Raw genomic sequence first — 16065 nt, forward strand, 5'->3', positions numbered from 1 at the left:
AATTAAAGTGAAAGTTAGGTCTCTGTTTGAAAATAAATTGAAAGTTAGAGTTTTTTTTTTTTTTTGTAAAAAGAGTAATATCAGTTTTCGTGCTGATTTCTCCAAAAAGTATATATTTTAACTTTTTCTGAATGCAACTTTATCAGCTTTTAAGGAAAATAATTCTACATTTATCAAATGCTGATTTTTGTTTTGCGGGAAAGCTGGAAAAAATTATTTTTATGGGAAGGAAAAACCATGTTAAACGCACACTAAAGGTGTTACACTTCGATAGGATTACAGTTTGACTTTGATGATGTGACATGTTGACTTTACTGATATGACACAATATGTAATATTGATTTTTTTGCTGGCTTGATAATGTGGCAAATAATGTTAGTCAATTTTCTTTCTGTTTGCAGCTATATAAAACACAAGCTGTTTTTTTTAAAAAAAAAAAACAAATATCATATTCTTCTCCTTCTCCTTACAAAAAAAAAACTTTTCGAAAAAAAACTTTAATCATTAAAATTAACATTAATAGTTATTTTGAATCAAGTTCAAGGCAACTAATTACATAGCAAGTTGAGGAGACCAATTTGACACTAATCCACCATCATTTAGTGTATGTTTTTAGTATATTTTTTTACCTTTTCACTCCAAAACAATAGAATATAAAGGTTTGATTAGGATTCTACCACCAACATTAAACAATAAACAACAACAAACCATATATATGAACAACCAAAGAGCTACCAAAATTAGATATCCAGAGGAAATCCATCGCTATGAACAGAGAATAATATGTTTAACCTTTAAAGACAAAAAGTTGAATCAATAACAAAGCATGTTAGAAGACATTGGTATCTAAGTACAACAGTTCTGCCTATAAAAAATTTGCTAGATAGCACAAGATTGAAGAGACTGACCATAATCACTAAATTATCAATTCAAGATTAAGTAAAAGTATACCAGTGTAAAATTGATTAAGTACTCAATAATAAACATTAGTTATTATTACAGTAATAGAGCTTAATCAAACACAGGTACTCAGTACAACTAGTATAGTCAAAAAGGGGTTTTCTAAGAAGAAGAATCATCAATGTGGCATGACTAATCAGTTTTCAAACAGTTGCGTTTTCCGGTAAGGCAGCTTCTGTTAGTGATTCATCAAACATCCGATCATCATCTTCAATCCGATCAACGTTGCTTGCAAGCTTTTCATCATTAATACAACTTGACAATCTATCATAAGCAAATGTCGTCAAATGACATTGCTCGTTTATCATCTTAAAAAGCTCTTCTGCTGCTTCCTTGTCTCCTTGACCTTTCAATTTCTTTAGACATGTGGCCAAAGTATGAAGCCTGGGTAACCGTCCTGGTTTACGCGTTGAAATTGCTTTCTTTATCGATTCTACTGCTTTTGTTATCTGACCACCATGTAGATATCCAACTGCCAAATGATCCCATGAGATAGCATTAGGCTCGTTCCCTTTCTCAGTTATCTTGTTTAGACATGCCTCAGCCTTTTCCCAATCACCCTTTTCCGAGTAAGCACTAATCATCAAGTTTGGCATGCGAATGTCGAATATATCCATCCCTGAATACCATTCATTCCATATATTCTCAGCACTATCCAAATCATCCAATTTCACTAATGATATTATCATTGTTATATAGCCGTCGTTTGAAAACTTCCCCATCTGCTTATACAGATTCCAAGTACGATAAACATCAGCTTTACTCCCAGTAGCAGCATATGAAGTCAAGAGACATTCATAAGCAAATGTTCTTAAGTTGTGGCTGATTAATTGCTCCGATTTCCTAAATAACTTCAGACTTTTGTCACTAAGGCCAGATTTCAGATAACCATTCCCTGCAACCAAGTAAGAATGGAAGTCTATTTTAATATGAGGATCTGCTTCCATATTTGTTAGAAGTTTCTCCATACCATCAAAGTCAGAACAGGCTACATAAGCTTGCAACCGGATGTTGAAAGTGAACATGTCCCATTCGATACCCCTTTTTTCCATCTCCTGCACCAAAACGTCTATTTTTTTATGTCTACCCATCCGAGAATAGAGACCTAGCATTACATTGTAAGATAATGTATTTACAAACCCCATGTCCTTTAAATTCTGCATGACGGCCTCTGCTTTTTCCAATTGTTTAGTTTTCGCGTAGCAGTTTAAAAGAGCACCATAAACCTGGTAGCCTCTTGAACTTTCAGAGATACTGTCAAAATACGCCTCAACCTTTTCCAACCCATGAACTTTGCCAATCAATTCCAGTCGAACTGCAACTTCTGAAACTGACAACCTATAGCCCCCTTGATCAGTCATCCATTCCGATATCTAACATAAAGGTGACTGAAGATTCAGGGATTTCACTATACATATACATATCATAAAGTCAAAGGATCCCCATAAATGGCTTTAAAAATACATTTCTGTGTCTTATATGACAGAAGCCGTTAACTACAATTGGGGGGAATTAAATTGCATAGTTGAATTCACAACTTATAAACATCAAAATTTAACTAGGAGAAGAAACGAGACTCCATAGTCCATACAGTCCTTGCAACTTCACAAGATCAATTACAGAACTCTCAAACCTATTGCATTTTTCTCCATTCTCTTCTGTTAAAAACCAAATTTCTAGGAACTTAATTTGGATCAATTACACTGTTTCGACTTTATTCACTTGAAAAACCTAGCTTTTAGAGAAAATTAAAACAATGTCACAGTCAGAGGAATGCCTAATCAAACCAAAGATGTTAATATTCACCATTAAAATGATAATTAGGTGCACAGACTAAAGAGAGAGAAATAAGATACCTGAAGGGCGTGCTTGTAGCGGCGGGTTTTGCGAAGCTGCTTGACGAAGTTACACAGCTCAGACATCTGAACATTTTTTCCTTCTTCGAGCCATTGGTCGATAACTGAAACCATCGAGACTGAAGGATCTACCGCCGTCTAGATTCTACGCTTCAGAGAGCCAATTTGCGCTGTGGGGGTGGGGGTTGGGGGGTAAGAGAAGGAAGAAGTTGCAGCATTCGTGGAAACTAACTGAACCTTTAACAATCGATGGCCTGGACGCCATAGATATGAACTCGATCGTAGAAGAAGCTGGTTCATTAAGGCGCGGGTTTGATTGAGGAGAGGTTAAATTTTCTCCAATGCCATTCTAATTTTTTATTCATCAAATTGGAGAATTCAGGGGTTACAAAATATGCATGTGGTTACATTTTTTATAGATATTTTTTATATATATTTGCAAAAATATTTCTAACTTGATTAATTTTATTTTTAATGTTTAAAATTATGCGATTTTACCTAACATTGACCGACAATAGTAATTTTAGATCAATTTCTGAATTAATCAATCAAATAGTCTTCTCTATTATTAATCTTGTTATTTACACTTCACGTTTACGTTATTTTTATCGTTTATTAGTAACAATCGTAAATATGTAAATAGATGTGGAATTTTTTTATAAAAAATTATATTGTATTTTGTACCTGAACAAAAAAAATCAAATATTTCGTGGAATCTCCAATTCTATTATTAAATCACAGAAAATATGATTTTTTTTTCTAGAACCAACTGATATGCAATTGGTACAAAATATTTGTGTTTTATAATGATGTCTAAAATTGACACACTTGCTAATGTTAAAGGTAAAATTACATCATTTTAGATGTTACTGATAAAATTGCTCCATTTATTTCTTTGATGGATAAAAATATCCTAATAGTTTGGCAAACCTATAAAAGCCCCATTTTCTCGTACTTTTCATTTTCAAACTCATTTCCTTCAATGATCAACTTGCAAAACCATTTATTCTCCATTTTCTCTCGATCCAACCTCTAAATAATCGAAGCAAGCTAAATAATACCAAGCATCGTTAGTGGTTCATGGGTTGAAATCACATTTTTTTCTGGACGGGAGGGGTAGAAACGAAATTGCAATTTAACTTTGAAAGGCACATGGTCATTATTTTTGGAAGTTCGTAAGGATATTGCATGTCAACCAAGGTATTGCATTTAGGGTTTATGGTTTTGATGCATTTAGGGTTTATGGTTTGCTTGGATTCATGTGAATGGAGTGTAACTTTTGAGGTTCCTTTTCAAAATCTGACAGGTTCGAAACAACAAAATCAAAATCAGAAACCGATATCAAATTGTTTCGATTTTAAATACCAAGTTGAATGTATTGCTATCTAAGTACAACAGGTTTGCCTTTTTATCCATATTGCCAGCTCTCTTCAAAATATGATAACACAACATTGCAGAGACTGCCCATAATCACTAAATTAGCGATTCAAGATTAGGTACAAGTGTACCAGTACAAAAGTGATTAAGTACTCAATAAAAATTAGTAATTATAGTATCACTACATTAGAGCTTAATCAAACACAGGTACTCAGTAAAACTATCATAGTCAAAAAGGGGTTTTCTAAGAAGAATCACCAACAATGTGGCTTAACTAATCAGTTTTCAGGTGTTTCCGTTTCAGGTAAGGCAGCTTCTGTTGGTGATTCATCAAACATCCCATCATCATCTTCAATCTGATCAAACACATTGCTCGCAAGGTCTTCATCATTAATACAACTGGACAATCTATCATAAGCAAATGTCGACAAATGACATTGCTCGTTTATCATCTTCAAAAGCTCTTCTGCTGCTTCCTTGTCTCCTTGATCTTTCAATTCATTTAGACATGTGGCCAAAGTATGAAGCCTGGGTGTACGTCCTGGTTTACATGTTGAAATTGCTTTCTTTATCGATTCTACTCCTTTCGTTATCTGACCACCGCGCAGATATCCAGCAGCCAAATGATCCCATGATATAACATTAGGCTCCTCCCCTTTCTCTATTATCTTCTTTACATATGCCTCAGCCTTTTCCCAGTCACCCTTTCTCGAATAAGCACTAATCATTAAGTTTGGAATGCGAATGTCGAATAGTTCCATCCCTGAATCCCATTCCTCCCAAATCTTCTCAGCACTGTCCAAATCATCCAGTTTCACTAATGAACCTATCATGCTTATATACCCTGCATTGAAAAACTTCCCCATCTGCTTATACAGATTCCAAACACGATAAACTTCAGCTTTGCTCCCAGCAGCAGCATATGAAGTCAGGAGACATTCATAAGCAAATTTTCTTGACTTGTCGCTGATTAATTGCTCTGATTTCCTCAATAACTTCAAACTTTTGTCAGTAAGGCCAGATAATAGATAACCATTCCCTGCAACTAAGTAAGAATGAAAGCCTATTTTAATATGAGGATCTGCTTCCATTTTTGTTAGAAGTTTCTCCATACCATCAAAGTCAGAACAGGCTACATAAGCTTGCAACCGGATATTGAAAGTGAACGTGTCGCATTCAATACCCTTTTCTTCCATCTCCTGCATCAAGGCGTCCATCTTTTCATATCTACCCATCCGAGAATAGAGACCTAGCATTACATTGTAAGGTAATGCAGTTTTTAAAAACCCCATATCCTTTAAATTCTGCATGATGGTCTCTGCTTTTTCCAATTGATTAGCGTACGCATAGCAGTTTAAAAGAGCACCATAAACCTGGTAGTCTCTTGAACTTTCAGAGATGGTGTTAAAATATGCCTCAGCTTTTTCCAACCCATGAACTTTCACAATCAAATCCAGTTGAACTGCAACATCTGAACCTGACAACCTAAAGCCCCCTTGACCAGTCATCCATTCCGAGATCTAACATAAAGATGACCCAAGATTCAGGGATTTCACTATACATATACATTTCATAAAATCAAAGCTCCTCATAAATGGCTTATAAAATACATTTTTGTGTCTTGTATGGAAGAAGCCGTTAACTACAATTGGGGAAAACTCATGCATCGTTCAATTCATCACAACAACTTAGAAACATAAAAAAAATTAACTAGGAGAAGAAAAGATACTCCATACAGTCCTTGCAACTTCACAACATCAATTACAAAACTGACACACATTTCATTTTTCACCATTCTCTTCTGTTAAAAACCAACTTTCTAGGAACTTAATTTGGATCAATTACACTGTTTCGACATTATTCACTCGAAAAACCTAGCTTTTTTTTACAGAAAATTAAAACAATCCACAGTCAGAGGGATACTCAATCAAACCAAAGATGTTAATGTTAGGCATAAGAGTACAAGAACTGAAAAAAACTGAATGATAACAAAAATTCACCATTGAAATGATAATTAGGCGCACAGACTAATGAGAAAGAAATAAGATACCTGAAGGGCTTGCTTGCAGCGGCGGTACTTGCGAAGTAGCTTGATGAATTTTCGCAGCTCAGACATCTTAACCTTTTTGCCTTCTTCGAGCCATTGGTCAATAACTGATATCATCGAGACTGAAGGATCTCCCGCCGTGGAGATTCTACGCTGCAGAGAGTCGATTTGTGGCGAGGAGGCGGAAGAGAAGGAAGAAGTTGCAGCATTTGTGGAAAGTAACTGGACCTTTAACAATCGATTGCCATGCCGCCATAGATATGAACTCGATCGTAAAAGAAGCTGGTTCATCAAGCGAACAAGAAAGACAGTATAAGCTAACAAAATAGCTAAGGGTCGCTTGTTTTGTTTTGTTTGGAGGCTGGAGGAGGTTAATCTAACCTTGCTTGTTTGGAAAGAAATTTAAACGGAGGTTAGGATCAACACAATCCAATTTCAGTTCCACCCAATGTTATCAGCTTCGGACGGGATCGGCCGGTCCGGGAGAGATCTGGGATTGAACCGGAACCCAGCAGTCCGACCAGAAACCGGTGTGACACCGATCTCTAACAATTAGGTGGGCTAGAAAAAATTAGGCGGGCTGGGAAAAATTTTGAAAACTAAAAAAATGGGCAATTGTAGGGCTGGAAAAAAATTGAAAATTAAAAAAAAATTAATTAGTAAAGCCAAGTTAAGGGATCTTATTAATTGATAAAAAAAAAAATTAAGATGCGGCATTCGCATCGCTCATGTTGTGCGGGTATACTCCTAACTCGATGGTTAATCGATTGCATCCCTATTAGGGGTGTTCATCGGTCGGTTCGGTTTGAAAACTAAACCGAAAACCGAATAATACCTAAAATAAAAACTGAACCGAATCAATTATTTCGATCGGTTCGGTTTTCGGTTTTAACACATACTAACTAGTTAAAATAAAAGATAAATTAATATTTATAATTTTATAAGTTTTAATTTGTGTAAAATTTGAAAATTAAAAATTAAACTTTATTAAAATGTAATTACAAAAAAAAGATGTCAAATCAAAGTAAATCAAAAGTGGTTCAAATTTTAAAGATATAAATAGTTGAATTCTAATATTCTATGACCACAATTCACATTACAACCATAAGTTGTACTAATGTTATTGATTTGATCAATATTAGTGCAATGTTTGAACAATATTAATGTATTTTTCTTAGTAGAACAATATTAATGTATTAGACTTAACATTGATAAAAAAATTTATAAATAATTATATTCTTTGGATGGTCGGAGGAAAATGCAAAGTCCAGGTCATATAAAGTCTCTACCTAAATTATAAATCTAATTGATCTCTATTTCGGTCGGTTTGGTTAATTCGGTTATTTTATCATAAAAACCGAACCGACCGATATTTTTAAATATTTAAAACCGAAACTGAGCCTAATAGAGCGAAAACCGAACCGAAAAAACCGAAATTCATCAGTTATTTCGGTTCAGTTCGGTTTTTGAACACCCCTAACCCTTGCACGTGAGAGAGTATTTTCCCTAGTAATTAGTTAAAAGCTTATTAATAGCATTTACTTATAAACTAGTTAAGTTTCTTATTTATTTTTTTACGTGGGATGAGCATCAATTTCTCATTCACCACTTGTCCGTTTTGAGTTTATAATATATTTTCAAAAAATATCTCATGGCATAGAATACGTTGATATATTTCAATTTATTCTGAACTTAATTTACTCGTCATATATTTAAAACTCAAATTAATAAAAAAATAACAAACCAAAAGTTGTTTATAATTTATTTTTGGTATATATAATGTATAAAAATAATTTTAAATTAATTATGTATATTCAATATATATATATAAATTTAATTAATTTATTTATTTATTACGTTATCTGGTTCGATCAATCCAATTCATTCGATTCGACTAAGTGATCCATTCCGATTTGATGTCCTTTTTAATTCTGATAACATTTGTTCCATCAAATTGGTCCTCTTCCTTCAATGAACTTGTCAAAGCAGGCCAGAATTTTGGGAAAACCCTTGGGTACAATATAGCATAATTTCAGTCATGTTTGTTAAGCAATTAAAAATTTTAGTGATTTGCTCCATACCGCCCCCAAATTACTGTTACCGCCCCCATTTTGACTTTTTTGCCCTTTTCATAATTTTGATAAAAAAAACTAAAAATTCTTTCTCTAAAATCACAAACTCGAACAATAATAATTAAAATTATGAAAATAATTGATATGCGACAATTCGAATCTCGAAAATGGATGATTATGAGTCGGAAACAATAAAATTTACAATTTTTTTTGTCAAGAAAATCATGAACATAATGCATGTTTTTTGTGACGATTAGCATTTTTCATCACAAAAAATTAGAGAATTTTGTATTTTTCGTCGCTAAAAGGTATAGGATTGTGCATGGGCCCAAATTTGGTCTAGGTGGGTGCTAGATCCGCCCAGCCAATACCATCCACCCAGCCTATTGGCTGGGCGGATCTAGCACCCACCTAGACCAAATTTGACGTTTTTTTTTTCAAAAATTAATTTTTTTTTCAAAAGGCAAAATTGTCCAAATGGGAGCGGTATGAGCTAAATTGGAGGCGGTAAGAAGCAACACCCAAATTTTATTAACTTCTTCAAATCAAAAAATTAAAAAAATCGGATAAAATATAAACATTATGCCCATTGAACTTTCATTTTTAACAGTATAACCATTAAATTTTACATTTTTTAATATTAGTATCACTTAACTTTAACCAACTCCTTAAAATGACCGTTAATGACTTCAAAATAAAAATATTCAAGAATTAAAGTTGTTTAGAACGACATTTACCATGAAACCACGTTTATTATATTCCAAAATCATATTTATTAGTGAATTCTCTCTCTGAAAATTCGCACTCTTATAACTAAACAACACATAAATGACCTCAAAACGAAAATTTCACACTCTTCTAACCAAACAACACCTAAATAACCTCAAAACAAAAATTTCAAGAATTAAAGTTCCTTAGAATATTATTGACTCTTCAAATTTTTTATTTTAAGGCCGTCAATTGTCGTTTTGAGGCGTTGAGTGGCCACTAGTATTAAAAAGTGTAAATCTCAAAAATTGAAGTTTAATGGCCACAATGTTAAAATTCACTCCCTCTCCTAACCAAACAATACCCAAATGACCTCAAATGGAAATTTTCGATTTTTTTTATTTTGAGACCATCAACAGTCGTTTTGAAGCGTTGAGTGGCCACCGATGTTAAAAAGTGTAAAGCCCAATAGTCATACAATTGAAGTTCAGTGGCCACAATGTTAAAATGAATAAAGTTCAATGGCCATGGGTGTAATTTACCCCATATATTACGTATCAGTATGTTCACATGACCTTAAGATTCCAATCTGTAATGTCAGGGCTGGTCCTGACATTTTAGGGGCCCCAGGCGAAATAACAAATAATGAGCCCTTGATAAAAAAAAAAATTATACTTAAAAATCTAAAAATATAAATTTGGATCAATTTTAGACCTAAAATATCATATTATTTGATCAATTTTTAGACCTAACGAGTATTATAACTAAAAAAATAGTAAATATTCATTAAAATTAAAAATTTTGGGCCCTTTTTAGTCTTGGGCCCTGGGCGGCCGCACCTCGAGCCTATGCCCAGGGCCGGCCCTGTGTAATATAATATACAATGTAATCAAAGTTGTAATGTCATTAAATACCATGTTTAGTTGAGAAATAAAAAAATAACAGAATGTAATTACCATTACAATACTTATGTTTTTGTAATTAAATGTAATCGTAAAATTTTATTTACATAATTAAAATCAAAGAAAAACATAAAAACCTGAAAAATGAGAAAAACATAAAAAAAAAATGGCAAACACAAAAAAAGCAAAAAAATTGAATTGGAATGAAATACAAATTTATATTAACTGAATCAATAAATCAGTGTATAGTTTTTCACTTTTTCATACTTTTTATTTACATTTTTCTCATTTTTTTAGTTTCAATTTTTAACGTTTTCACCGTTTTTCTATTTTCTTCTTTTTACGTTTTTTTGTTTTTATCTTTCATGTTTTTTCATTTTTTTATCATTTTTTATTTTTCACGTTTTTCTACTTTTTACGTGTTTTACAAGGGTGAGATGTGATATTCAATAAATGAAGTTAGATGGAGTTTTGAAAGTGGAAATTAGAACTACATATTTTGGATGTAATAGAAATTGAAGTCATTTTTCTATGTAATGAGAATCATAGTTTTCTCAATTCATTACAAAAAAAATTGTAACACGCAACTAAATATGGTAGGAGGCCTTCAATGTAATGATCATTCCATTATAAAGATCATCGCATCTTTCTGAGCCACACCTAAATACATTTTATATTGAACTTGTAGGGTAGAGATTGAGTGTAGTTAAAATTGAGCAAAAGTTAAATGTGTCAAATTAAAAAATCAACAATATAAAAAAAATAGAAAAGATAAAAAAGTATCATGACTTTTTTTCTAATATAATTATGGGTAAAGTTAATAAAAAACGTGTTTTCATGTGATGTCAAATATCAATCTTTTTTTTTGGTCTAAATAGGAAAGATGGTTTTCGTTTTGCTGAAAACGAATATCGTTTAGTTTGACATTATAAAAATGGTCGTTAACGATCTCAAAATAAAAAATTCTAAGAATTAAAATTATTTAGTACCACATTTACTATGGAACCAAATTTTTTATTTTTCAAAATCACTATTTTCGGAGCTTTCTCTTTAAACATTCACTTTCTCTATCATTCACAAACAACGTCTAAATGACCTCAAAAATAAAAAATTGAAGAATTAAAGTTGTTTAAAACATCACCAACTCTTTGAAATTTTCAATTTTTAGATTATCAACGTTCATTTTAATTTTGATATCCTTGTTTTTGTAAAGCGAAAATCTTAATCATCTCCTCGCCGCAAACGAAAACCTTAGTTCCCGTTTGGACAAGTTTTTTCCTATAATTATTTAATGAGGATTAGATAAGATAAAAAAAATAAAAGAATATAGATAAATGGGAAGTGCAATTTTAACCCTAATATATATGGTAAAAGTTTATTTTTAATATTTCCAAAAAAATATCAATTTTATTCTTATCAAATAGAAAAATTGAAAATTTGAAATAACTTGTTTGACATTTATTTGGCAATTATATCAAACTTTCCAAACAAGTTTATCGAAACTAAAGTAGTTTCGTATATTTTTGTTGGTTATTTGTAACACGACAAACATTTTAGATACTTTGATAATAAAAAATTAGTGATTAATTTTTTTGAAACAATAATAACCAAATTACGTAATCCTATTTAATTAAAATAATATATTTTATAAGCTAAAACAACCCACACGATAAAAGTGCATTAGATACAGTAGATTTTGTTACGAATTGGAGTATGTGAACTGCTATTTCCGCCCCTAAATTACTTATCACCGCCTCCTTTTGACATTTTTACCCTTTTCACAATTCCAAACTAAAAATTCAAAACCTCTCAAATCCTCTCTAGCTTTTTAAGATTTTAAAAAAAACCGACCTAAAACGACATGGCACCAAAGCAAGGAATGGAAAAAGGCTTGATGAAGGTTATGGTAAGTTTTTTTTACAAAAATTGAACGAAATCACGAGTTCCGCCTTCGAAATCGGAGGAGGAACTCGTATTTTTTTGCCTAAACGGGTGCGCCTCCCATTGCGACCATAGGCGGAACGCATGAATTACGCGTTCCACCTATGGTGGCAACGGGTGCGCCATGCGTAATGGTGGAACATGGTGCGCCACTCGTTTGGCCTGGGGCGGATGGTGTGAGTCACCCGCCCAGGCAAAAAACGGGCCGTTTTTCAATTTTTTTAAAAAAAAATATTCGGGCAGCCCGTTGGCAGGTCCGAAATAGTAAAAAAACACGAAAAACGAGAAATTGAGTATAATAAATAAAAATGTATTTGCTTGTTTTTTTGGTTAATTTACAGGATGATATTGCTGAAGCGCGTTCTGGACACAGGCATACATCCTCACGTGTTGTTACTGCCTCTGCTCGGAGGATGCGGACGGAGCAGAGGATGATGGCGGACGCCCAGAGGGCACATGCTTCACAGGCCGAGCGTGTTGGATGTCAGGAGATGGCGGATGATGTATAGATGATAGAACCGGATCATTCCAGAATATTACAGAACTCTTTCACAAACAACCTGTAACACAACTGTAACTAACTGAAATATAATGGTAACTAAATGAAATAGAACCGGATCATTCCAGAACATTACAGAACTCTTTCACAAACAACCTGTAACACAACTGTAACTAACTGAAACATAACTATAACTAAATGAAATAGAACCGGATCATTCCAGAATATTACAGAACTCTTTCACAAACAACCTGTAACACAACTGTAACTAACTGAAACATAACTGTAATTAACTGAAACAGAACCAGATCATTCCAAAACATTACAGAACTCTTTCACAAACAACCTGTAACATAACTGTAACTAACTGTAACATAACTGGATCATTCCAGAACATTACAGAACTCTTTCACAAACAACATGTAACACAACTGTAACTAACTGAAACATAATTGTAACTAAATGAAACAAAACTAGATCATTCCAGAACATTATAGAACTCTTTCACAAATAACCTGTAATATAACTGTAACTAAATGAAACAAAACCGGATCATTCCAGAACATTACAAAACTCTTTCACAAACAACATGTAATATAACTGTAACTAACTGAAATAGAACCAGATCATTCCAGAATATTACAGAACTCTTTCATAAACAACCTGTAACATAACTATAACTAACTAAAACATAACTGTAACTAACTGAAACAGAACCGGATCATTCCAGAACATTACAGAACTCTTTCACAAACAACCTGTAACACAACTGTAATTAACTGAAACATGACTGTAACTAAATGAAATAGAACCGGATCATTCCAGAATATTACAGAACTCTTTCACAAACAACATATAAGGCTCTGTTCTTTATCGCTGAAAAAAACTGAACTGAATTGAATTGAACTGAACTAAATGCTACTGAATACTGAACTGGATTGAACTGAACTGAACTGAATTTAACTGAATGCTACTAAACTTAACTGAATGCTACTGAACTTAACTGAATGCTACCGAACTTAACCGAACTTAACAATAATGATGATATTAGACTTTAAAATAATTTTAATGATAATATTGGACATTAATAAACTTATAATAATAATAATGGTTCTAATAAATTTAATAATATCAATAATAAATAAATATATTATTAAAGATAAAACTAAATTGAATATCAAATAAAAGCTCGGGTTGATAAAATCTTGGCTCGATAAAAGCCTATGAAATTAAATAAAAATGAGTCTAATTTAAATTAAAAATACAAATTACATACAAACACAAATTTACATATAATTTAAAGCCTATAAAATTAAATACAAGTTTTCATATGAATATAAACTCTTAACTTTTTATTCTAATTAAGGGTTAAAGTGCAAAAATAACGTTTTGGATCAGGAGTAATTTTACCCCTAACGTCTAAAATGGTGCAATTTTATCCTTAACATTGATAAATTCGGTAAATTTTAGAAACAATTCATAATATGGATGCAATTCCTAATTTTTAAATATGGATGCATACTTTAGTTTTAATTTTTTTTTATTAAACGATATATACTTTAATAAACTATCATTTCTTCACTTTTATCTAATTTATAGATAATGATAAAGTATAAATAATAATAATAATAATTTATAACAATAATAATAAATTATAGATAAATAATAATAATTATTATAATATAATAAATAATGATAAATTACTGAATGCTGAAACTGGATGCTGAAACTGAATGCTGAAACTGAACTGAATTGAACTGAACTGATTGTTACTGAAATTAAGTGATAAAGAACATGGCCTAACACAACTGTAAGTACCTGTAACATAAATACAACTAACTGAAACATAACTGGATCACAATAACAACTAATACTCAAAGTCTACAAAATACATAATAACAACTAATTGCCCCTAATGTTAACCAATCTGGTCCACTGTGCTCTCCTATCATCATAGAAGCTCTCCCACCCTTCAACGCTTCTCGCATGTTCGCTCTCCACACGATAAGAAGTTGTGTTGCCAAAATGTAGGAAATCCTTCGTCCAAGCAACAACAAACTTCTCCTTATGCACCAACCACGTCCCCTCAATGTACGAGATAAGATTTTGATACCTAGTCATCGCCATCCTTCATCTTGCTCAGATTTTTCTCGTACTCCGCAATGGTTAAGGATTGTATTATTGTTCTTCATTTTCCATTCTTGAATTTAGTGGCACATGATTTATCTCCCATAATTCTGTACACCCGATCTTCTACATCCTTATTTATATACCAAGTGTATAGCAAGTGTGCTGAATGTGGAAAAATCTCTTGGATCGGCTTCAACAACCCCAACACCCTATCACTAACAATAACAGTCGGGTTGAGATCAAACTCCATCAAAACTCTCAGCCATTGCAGGACCCAACGATAGCTCCCTTCAGTCTCATCTTTAATTATGGCATACTCAATTTTGAAGTTGTTATTGCATGGCATCATCCCAACAATTTCAACAAATGGCATTTTGTACTTGTTAGCTTTGTACGTTGAATCAATACCGATATACCAGTAACAGGTCCTGAATAAATCTACTGATTCTGGATGTGCCATAAACACATGCATTATCACACCAGAATGAGGATCAACTTGCGTATAATGAACATACTTATTCTCGACAGTAATATGGTAGAACTGACTAGCCAGGTCTCTACCTTCAAACTCATCCTTCCTCATCTTATCCCTGTAATTATAGACGTGTTTAATTGTTGGGTTGTCTGCTGGATGCTTTTCTTTAACTGCTGCTAAAATAGCACAAGGCTTTGCTTTAGCTGAACTCATATCACGCACAGTTATTTTAGATGCGGTACTGAGTCCACTCATCTGCCGACTTCCCTCTGGATACACACGTAACGTATGATTATGCTTACCAGTTAACCCAGCCTAAGTCTGTATCTCCCAACCAGAAAGGTCTGAATGTTGATAGGCTTTAATCTGAAATTTACATCTGCACGCTTTACTTTTACTTTTTCTTATTAAAGTATCTTCAGAAGTTCTCAGAACACCTCTGTAGCGTTCATCCCGTGAACATCTCAACAACGTCTGCTTTCCCCCATGTTTGTGCAAAGATATTATAATCTCAAACCCATTTTGAATAGCTATCTGTTTTGCCCAATCAACAACATCTTGACACGAAGGGAAAACGGTGTCCATTATGAAACGGGAACTATAATCAATGCCATCGGGATTCCAATCTTCTAACGGTTTCTAAATATACAAAAAATGCATAACAGGTATTAATAAAACTTGAAAAAATACAAAAAATTAAATTTGAGGATGTTTCGGGCCTTTTTTAGGCTAAATGGGCAGCCTGCCCGTTCCACCATAGGTAGGAACGGGCAGCTCACACTGCCCGTCCCACGGCTGGAACGAGCGGCACATGCTGCCCGTTCAGGCCAAATTAAAAAAAAAAAAAAGAGAAACCGAATTTTGTTGGAATTTAGGATCGTAATAATACCTCGTGTTCGAAATCATCTTCTTCTGAAATGTTCGGTTCTATTTTTGTAAAAGTCGTTTTTTTTACTCGGGAGAGTGGTGATTTTGAATTTTAGATGAAAAAAATGAGAAGAGGGACAGGGTCAAAAAGGGGCGGTGATAAGTAACATGGAGGCGGTAAATAGCAATAGCCTTTGAGTATTCGACCGGAACTTGGCCCGCAAGTACATT

At 33.1% G+C, this 16065-nt stretch overlaps 2 protein-coding genes across 6 annotated transcripts; both read right to left on the reverse strand.

Annotated features, from left to right (window-relative positions):
• Positions 1-894: 894 nt before the first annotated feature.
• Positions 895-3185, reverse strand: LOC136208338 (pentatricopeptide repeat-containing protein At2g20710, mitochondrial-like). Of its 5 annotated transcripts, XM_065999162.1 has the most exons (3): positions 2817-3185; positions 1931-2333; positions 895-1855 (listed from the first exon to the last, which is right to left on the reverse strand). In XM_065999162.1, exons 1-3 carry the CDS (start codon positions 2928-2930, stop codon positions 1104-1106), a joined length of 1269 nt encoding a protein of 422 aa, XP_065855234.1. In that variant the 5' UTR covers positions 2931-3185; the 3' UTR covers positions 895-1103. The 5 variants fall into 5 exon arrangements, with proteins under 5 accessions (XP_065855234.1, XP_065855233.1, XP_065855232.1 ...); XM_065999161.1 differs by having other exon boundaries at positions 895-2298; XM_065999160.1 differs by having other exon boundaries at positions 895-2333.
• A 1044-nt stretch (positions 3186-4229) lies between these two features.
• On the reverse strand, positions 4230-6798 carry LOC136208387 (pentatricopeptide repeat-containing protein At2g20710, mitochondrial-like). The gene is made up of 2 exons (XM_065999239.1): positions 6244-6798; positions 4230-5713 (listed from the first exon to the last, which is right to left on the reverse strand). The coding sequence occupies exons 1-2, from the start codon at positions 6529-6531 to the stop codon at positions 4472-4474; spliced, it is 1530 nt and encodes a 509-aa protein (XP_065855311.1). The 5' UTR covers positions 6532-6798; the 3' UTR covers positions 4230-4471.
• Between the last annotated feature and the right edge of the window lie 9267 nt (positions 6799-16065).

The sequence above is a fragment of the Euphorbia lathyris genome, chromosome 10 (assembly GCF_963576675.1).
Source record: "Euphorbia lathyris chromosome 10, ddEupLath1.1, whole genome shotgun sequence".
In the NCBI taxonomy this organism is placed as follows: Eukaryota; Viridiplantae; Streptophyta; class Magnoliopsida; order Malpighiales; family Euphorbiaceae; genus Euphorbia; species Euphorbia lathyris.